The 8236-nt window shown below is 43.1% G+C and overlaps 1 protein-coding gene across 3 annotated transcripts; it reads left to right on the top strand.

The window, feature by feature from the left end:
* Positions 1–684: 684 nt before the first annotated feature.
* LOC119311118 lies at positions 685–7921 on the top strand. Of its 3 annotated transcripts, XM_037586747.1 has the most exons (9): positions 685–732; positions 1392–1534; positions 1685–1799; positions 1909–2024; positions 3131–4034; positions 4119–4438; positions 6803–6843; positions 6921–7083; positions 7459–7921. In XM_037586747.1, the coding sequence occupies exons 2-9, from the start codon at positions 1400–1402 to the stop codon at positions 7459–7461; spliced, it is 1797 nt and encodes a 598-aa protein (XP_037442644.1). In that variant the 5' UTR covers positions 685–732; positions 1392–1399; the 3' UTR covers positions 7462–7921. The 3 variants fall into 3 exon arrangements, 2 of the variants coding, with proteins under 2 accessions (XP_037442644.1, XP_037442643.1); XR_005150883.1 differs by lacking the exon at positions 7459–7921 and adding an exon at positions 6382–6487 and having other exon boundaries at positions 3131–4438; positions 6921–7013; XM_037586746.1 differs by having other exon boundaries at positions 3131–4438.
* Positions 7922–8236: the final 315 nt, after the last annotated feature.

The raw sequence follows: 8236 nt of genomic DNA on the forward strand, positions 1-8236 counted from the left end.
GTTTGTAGCTGGTAAGGTAGTTTGCTTTTACCGTCGTGTTCAGATAGTTTCCATCTTCCTAATCTTCAACAAGCCAGCAGATATGCGTTGCTAAAGAAAATGAATCATGAATGGCAAGCTACATCCGTCCAAAAAGAAGAAAAGAAAAAGGGAAAAAAAGGAAAAAGGCAAACCACGAATGGTTTGAGGTATCGCACACCGTTTCTTTCCAAACGCTCACCAGCCACTAGTGAGTGCCTTTTGTGGTGGCATACCATTTCTCCATTGCGTACACGAATTGGAGTAAACTCTTGCCTTTTTAAGCCCCCCAAAACCAAAATTCAAATTTCGTAGTACCTGCTCCGCCGCGCCGCTCCTGGAAGGAACCCACGGGTCCGCTGGGCTGGAACCAATCCGGTCCTGCCAGACCTGCCGGACCTGACCCGACCCCAGAGGCAGGTGCGCGTGCCGCGCTGAACCAGCAACGGCCCCGATCCAGTGATCGATCCGCGGGGCCCGCACGTCGGTCCCCTCCCTCCCGTGCCAACCCTCCCCCGCCGTCACGGTCACGCGCAGCTCCGCCCCGACGCCACCGTACTTCTTCCTCCCCAAATCCGCCACGCTCCCCTGACCGAACCCCACACCAGGCAGCCGCTCGCCCGCCCGGAGCTCCCCTCCCCTCCCCTCCCGCCCGCCCGCCCGGAGCTCCTCCCCCTCCTCCGTCCCCCGCCGCCGCCCCGCCCTCCGCTCCAGGTAAATCTCCGCGCCTCCGCGCTCCCTCGCGCCGATTCCGACGTCGCCACGTCCTGCTATCTCGCTTGCTCGCCCGGGGCTCGCCGTCCGCGTCGCCGCTCGTCGTGGGGCGCGGCAGTGGGCAGGGCCGCTCCCGCCGGTGCCCTCTCATCTCTCCCCCAGCGTGCGTTGTTGTTGGCTAGTTGGGCGGGTTTTTCGCTTGGGGCTGGCGTGCTGGGTTCGGTGGGCCGCGCCCCGTCCCCGGTGGCCTCTCCGCTCGCCTGGATCTGGCTCCGCTCGGATCCGCTCGGGAATTTCCATTTCCACGCCCCCTCCGTCCGCGTGGCGAGGGTGGCGTGGGGTTCACGGCGGGAGGGACGGTAGAGTCACGTGTTTCGTTGTTCTGAGATGTTCACCTTCCTTTAGGGGAACGCAATGCGCGCTCGAATTTCAGGCGCAACGAGCTCCCAAGTGCTCGCGTGTTTCAGCCCTATGTAAGCTGGGCAATTGGTGCTCTCAGATAGAGTCGCGTGCTCTACTCGCTTGCGTGTTGTTGTCGTGCTTGGGCATACCAATGGTTCGAAATTCTGATGAATAATGAGTACTGTTTGTGTAACTCGTGATCTTTGCCTGATGTCATAGTGTACTAATTCTGTTGTGTCTTCCCTGTGCTGCTACAGTCAATCTGATGGGGTGGGAGAAAAACGAGAAACATCTCCTCAGCCTTAGTCTCCAAAGCCTCCAATCTTTGTGCAAGGAGTATAACCTTCCTGCAAACAAGACCCACCCTCAGCTAGCTCGCTCGCTGGCCATTTATCTCGAGGTGAGTTTCAGTATACACCATCTGCTTCAACTTTGAGTACATGTATGTATTTTAAGGCGAAGATGTTACCTAGTGTTATTGTCACTTGTTTTCTTGCTTTGCAAGGGTGAAATAAATTGACTACTGATGCGCACCATCTTTCTTTTGCAGAATGAAAAAAATAATTCAGGACCTGAAAAGGAAAATTTGACTGTTCCTACTTCTACACAGGCTTCTCCTGCTACCTCTGCTGCCATGTTACCAAATACCAAAGAAGCATCCAAATGTATGTGTAGAAACTTCTTTATTAGTTTGGCAGATGCCAATGTTTACTGGCGGACACACTCAGGGACATGTGGATGTTAGTATATCTGACAAAACCTAATTGATTGCAGGTGAGCAAGATAACCACAAAAGAGGCCCATATAGTGACAGAGATGATGATGATGTTAGGCCACCATTAAAGCATAAAAAAGTGTCTAGAAAACAAGCAGATAGAAAATTGAAAAGTGTAAGTAATTGTTACCTCTGTCAATTTTATGTTGTTACAATACATCATTTTCTCTGATTCAACCTAATGTTTATCCTTGCAATGCAATGCAATACAACTAGGATTCCGATTGTCTAACTGAGTACTGGATGCATGCTCTTTAACATTTTGTAATCCAGTCAATTTCATACTTTAGTATAAATCAATTTCATTTGTTCAAATTCAAACATATTGAGTAATCTAGGCATTTCTTGGCATGTGTTCTGTAAACTGAATTTTATCTAGTCAAATCATACTATTCAATTTTTCGGTATCAGGCTATCAGCTTGTCCGGTTTCATGGCCAAGAGAAATGTGCGGGTTAGATTATTTAGTTTTCTTGTGTAACGAATAGAGTCATATATTTCCCAGTCCTCTTCACTTGATACCTGAAACTATTTCGGTGCCTTAGATGAGATTGGCCTTGAATCAGAAATATATTATTTTATTTCGTCTTGATAGTACAATACTCTTGACATGCACTGCACTAGGGTGAAAGGAGGTTCCACCCAACTTCTATAATTTGCCAGAGTCATCCAAGATTTGAATTCCTTGGACATTTCGTGCTAGTTGGCCCATTCCTATAAAAGATAGGCTGAATCTTCTCACTCATGAAAATGTGAAATATAGTTTCACTTGTTTCTTACTGCCTAGCCCCAACTCTTATTTTGGAATGGAGGGAGTAAAAACTACGATTATTCTTTGAAATGAACAAGGTGGATATTAGCAGCTGTAAAATTTACACGTGTACATACCACCTAGATAACAATTTGTTGCTGAATTGTGCTTGGATTTGAATTCAAGTACTGGATTGTTACTACAAATAGCTGTAGTGGTGTTTTGTCCAGTAAGCTGCAAATCTAGGACCATAATATTTTTATATGAAACCTATCTTCTGCAGTTTGCTTTTTCAAAAAATAGGATACTCTTTTGGATTTACCAATTATCATCATCGTTTTTGTTAGTTGATTTTTGTCTTACGTTTAAGGTGGTGTTTCTCTGTGATCTGTGTACTCATAATGCCTGTCAAAGTTTCTGTTTGTATACAGTGCGTATCATTTCTTCATTTGTTTCTGTATCTTGAACCAGGACTCTGGTACCAGAACGAGTCTTCCTCCGATTTCTAGTAACAATGGCAAAGGAGACTGCTTTAATTCATGTTCTGGACAAGGGATTTCTCATAATGTGAAACAAACTGCTGATGGTATTGCAACGTGCTCGACAGCCCCAAAGCTTAATGGAAATCATGTTTCAGTTGCTCCTGTGAATGACACAATTTCTTTCGTAGCAAGTCATCCTGGTCCTAATGGTGTGGCATCAAAGCCTCCCAGCCATATGAAAGCTGGTACAAATGGCATAGATAAGGGCAGTGGCTTGTCTAATGAGAACTTGGCAAATGTAAAATCTCCTTTTAAACTTTTTCTGATGGATGAAGATGGAATTGATCTATTTGTTGATCTTAATTCCACTCCAGGAGATTGGGTTGGCAGCTTCAAGGGTGGAGTGAACCTCCCTCCAAGCACACATAACTCTGAAACTGATATGTTCACCAATTCTATTAGCAGCCTTCGGAATAAGAATGATCAGAACACAATGTTGCCATCAGATAATATCATTATAGACATACAAGATAAGGGACCTGAGAGCATTGCTGCTTGCACCAATTCATCACTAGGTTCAACTGATGGTGAGAATTATCGCTCCAAATCCAATCCACGTGATACCACTGCTGTAAACTCGAGGTCATCTGCATCCACATTGTCTGGTACTCCTGTTGAAATTTCTGTATCTCAGGAGGGACCTCCGGTGGTACATTCTTCATGTTTAACATCTGATGTTCAGAACAATGTGTCACTTGATATGGTGGCTGGTGCTTTGGGTAGTAATGTGCTTCCTCAAGAATCTGCTGATGTCTCCATGTTGCCTGGAAGAAGCCATGCACCCCTGACCGATGATTCCATACAACCAACTAATGAAAGCACATTTAGTCCTGGTAAAACCAAAGCTTGTGTCAAGAATGGCTGCACTCAGAATGTTTTGGATGCTCATACTGACAAAGCCGTGTCATCTTCCCCAGGGCATGTGGTTATAAGCGACACTGACAAAAACTCTCGTCCACCATCTGTGGGCAAACAGGAAATGTTAGATGTTACTTCAGGGGTTCAACGTACCCGCAACAGTGATACAAATGGACTCCTAATGGAAAATGTACCAACGGCGGCAGTGGCGATGGAAGAAGATAATGGTCATGGTGGCAGCTCGTCAGTTCGTCAACTAGTCAATCAGGCGGTAATTGCACTACCTGCCGCAAATGCCCAGTCAGATGCTAGTTCTGCAGATCGTGGCGTTGCTGGAAACTTCGACCTCACAGACCCAACACGATCATCTGTTGCTTCGGTAATTTCGTTGTACTTCAATGCTAGCTAGAAAATTAACTGTGCCTAATACTCCCTCCGTTCATAAATATTTGTCTTCCTAGAGATTTCAACAAGTGACTACATACGGAGCAAAATGAGTGAATCTACACTCTAAAATATGTCTATATACATCCGTATATGGTAGTCCATTTGAAATCTCTGAAAAGACAAATATTTAGGAACGGAGGAAGTACCAAATATAGAAATGTGCATGATGATGATCGTGATATGTGCATCTTAATTACTTATGTCCTATCTTATTGCTTAATTTTACATTCTAGGTTTTCTGGAATCTTGAAATTTTTGATAATTTAATTAATAAAAAGTTTAATCTTACAAGATATATGACCTCATGATCTCGAACTTTAAAATGAGGATCTCCTTCTCACCCTACACATGATGTACATAAATCTTTTTTAACTGATTTATTTTAGTAGGAGCCTCTACTACTGTTTTCAGTCAATTTGTTTTTCCAAAATGAGTGGTCTCAAAAGCACTTTGGTAATGTTTATTTTCAGGAAGAAATATTGACAAACTAGGAAATCCGTATTTAATGACCTTCTGACGTGCCTGTCTTCTCTTGGCTTGGATCCTTTTTCTCTATCTCTTATGTTTAACTTTCCTTTGTGTACAAACACAGAATTTGCCTATATGGCTGGGCAAGCAAGCACTTCATTGAATTGCCGTGTCCTGTTGAATTAAATCATGTTTTTCCTGCATCATTTTGTTTGGGCCACAGAACTCAAGAACACTCTTTTCATTTTCTAGCTGAAAGGTAGTATTAACCTTCCTCCGTGCAGCTTCGATAACTGTAATTGTTGCTAGACCACACGGTCCACATCGTTCACATCAACGTTGGGCCTTTTGACCCAACACGTTGGTAGTATCCCCACATGCGCATGCAGATGACCGGCATGGAAATCAAGAAGCATATACATATTATGTTTTCCCTGCCTGCATCAATGTTCTCTTTGCTGTAAAAGAACTCAAGAACTCTAAACACTGTTCATTTTCTAATTGAAAGGTCGTATCAACCTTTTGCCGTGCCATTCCAATCTTGAAGGTGGTCCTCAACTTTGACTTACTGTGGATAAATTTTATGACAAGAGCCTTGTCAAATTCCTCATAGTAGAGGGCGGATGCAAAAGCGCCATCGCTTAGGCACATCATGCGAGCTGGGAATAATGAATTGCTAGTTCGCCATATCCGTCATGGGCCTAGTGAACCAACATGTTTATGAACCCACTTACAGGGTTCTTGCTGTCATTTTAATCTTCTCAGTCTCCATGACCATCAAATGCCGTCCCATATTGGTACTGTAGACAAGTTCCATGCAAACTTGCATGGCTCCAACAGCCTTTTGTAGGGTTTGTATCCAATATGTGAACTCTCGATTTGTCAGTTCATCACATTCAAAAAAGTTTAATATTTTCTCAATACAAAATGAAGTATTGATGCAAAAAAATCCAATAGGACTCGAAAATAGCAACATAATATTGACATTCTTGTGCCAATCATAAATAACTCTCTAATTTGACCAAGGAAACTTTCTAGCCAGAATACCAATATTAATGACCTTCTATACCAGGAATGACCTGTTATTGTAGCGAAGATTCTTCTTTCTTTTTTCTTAGAGTTTTTCTTGGGTTTTCTATATGGCCAAGTAAGCACTCCTTTGAGGTGTCGTGTTTCTGTGCTTGAGCTCTATCATCTAAGGCCTACTAGTGATACATCTTCCCTGCACAAATTTTCCTATTCATTTATTAAAATGAATTGGTGCCTACATCCCCTTTTCAAACAACTTTCAAGATGGCATCTTCTATTTGTAGTCATCCATGCAACGGTTTCAACTAGTCATAGTGTCAACTCTCACTGAACTAGTAGATGCATGGCTGACTTATTTTACTGGTTTATACTTTGTAGTAAAAGGGGAAGAAAGAAGGAAAGCTTGCCTGTATCATTCTGGCCTAACTGTGGCCAACTCCACATGCCCAAATCTTAGCTCTGCAACTGCAAACCTATCTATTTGGTAATTGATATTTGGGTAACCTCATTAACTGGCATCTTTGGTATTCACTACCAGTGCCTTCATATACCATGGCTTGGTGAATCTAGTGTTTTCTTTTTCTACAGGGATTAGTGAAATGATCACTTAAAAGAAATCGTATAATGCGTTGTAAAATCATTTTCGTTTACAATGTTTTCTTTGAAATTTCATTTCCATTTGTGTGTACAAAGTTATTAGTTGTATCTCTGTGTGCCTGTGTATCTCGAAGCTGCTTCATTGCTTGCTTTCATTTCTCGTTTTTTTGGTTGATTTATTTTATTTTATCCTCTTGTGCAGGACAATGCTGTTACTCCCCTGGCCACGAATCATGGTGCAAAGTATGTTCTGTGTAAACATAGTTAGCACCTCTGTTTTTGAAGTAGTTCCTTACTTACATAAACCTTATATTTTGCAGGACAGGCAATAGTCATGATTCTGCAGACAAAGAAAAACCGTGTGATCCTGAGGAGTTGCAGGGTGTGGCTACTAGAAATATACTATGTAGGTTAAGAAGTGCTGCTGCTAAGCAGACCAAGCCCTCTACAGTACCCAGACGGTCATCAAGGCTTGTCCCAAAGGTTAGCACAGTAGTGCTCACTGCTGTTGAATTTGGTACTCAATACCTCAACCTGATAGTGATTACTGATTAGTGAAAGAGCTGTTAATCATCAATACCATAGCACAACCTGATACTCCCTCCGCCCCGTAATATAAGCGCATTTTTGACACTACACTAGTGTAAAAAATGCTCTTATATTATGGGACGGAGGGAGTAGTAAAATTGCCATGATCGTGCAAAAGCTGATTAACAGATTGAGCACAAACATTATGTGTTAAGAGGGTCCTGCAGTTATATTTTGGCTGCCTTTTTTTGCGGGGGTATATTTTGCTCCTTCATTTTTGTGTGTTTGAAAATCAATACAACTGACATGCTTTACTTCTTCCACGTGCAGTGATTGCTAAAAATGACAGGGATGAGATCCACCGCCAAGGATGATGCATAGCTTAACTGCCGTCGTAGTCGATTTCCAACAGGGAATACCTTTCTAGACTCCAAACTTCACCGTTCTCGTCGATTCATCTTGCTAGCAACTGAGTAGCCTTTTTGCATACTTCTGTCAACAGCTCAATGCCACCAAATGTTTTTTGCCGTTCTTCTCTGTTATACAGCATCTGTTATACTTCACACAGTGCCGAGCTCCGCATACACCAACCATTGTACAAACATATCATGATTGTTAGGACATTTTTGAACCTGCAGTATGTCACATTGTTTTCCAGATGGGCAATAGATGCCAGATGCCGTCGTACTGTACTGTAATATATGGCTGGTTGTGATTTGTGTGCTGTGACAGAAATGCTATCCATGCAGGAGCCAGCTCGCTGCTTATATATTTCCTGTATGGCCAGTCATTATAACGCATGATTGCCTGCCATCTGTGGCAGTCCTCCCAGTCTTGATTGATGTTGCAAGGTTTGGTTGGTGAAAACTGTAACTGGCTATATTTCTTCCCATTTTGGGGCCTGAGATCTGCCTGGTTTCTCACGCCTGAGAGGTGATGCATCTGCAAATTTTTGGTCTGATCATGTTTTGTTTGGTTTACTTGCTTCGCTGGTACAAACTCCATGCTTTTGAAAGATGGGATGAGGTGGCGTAGAATTTTCTGGGAGACAAACTTATCTGCTGGTAAAGATTGCCAAGGCTCTGATGCCATGCCAGCGTGCTTGGCA

This window comes from Triticum dicoccoides, chromosome 5B, assembly GCF_002162155.2.
Source record: "Triticum dicoccoides isolate Atlit2015 ecotype Zavitan chromosome 5B, WEW_v2.0, whole genome shotgun sequence".
Lineage (NCBI taxonomy): Eukaryota > Viridiplantae > Streptophyta > Magnoliopsida > Poales > Poaceae > Triticum > Triticum dicoccoides.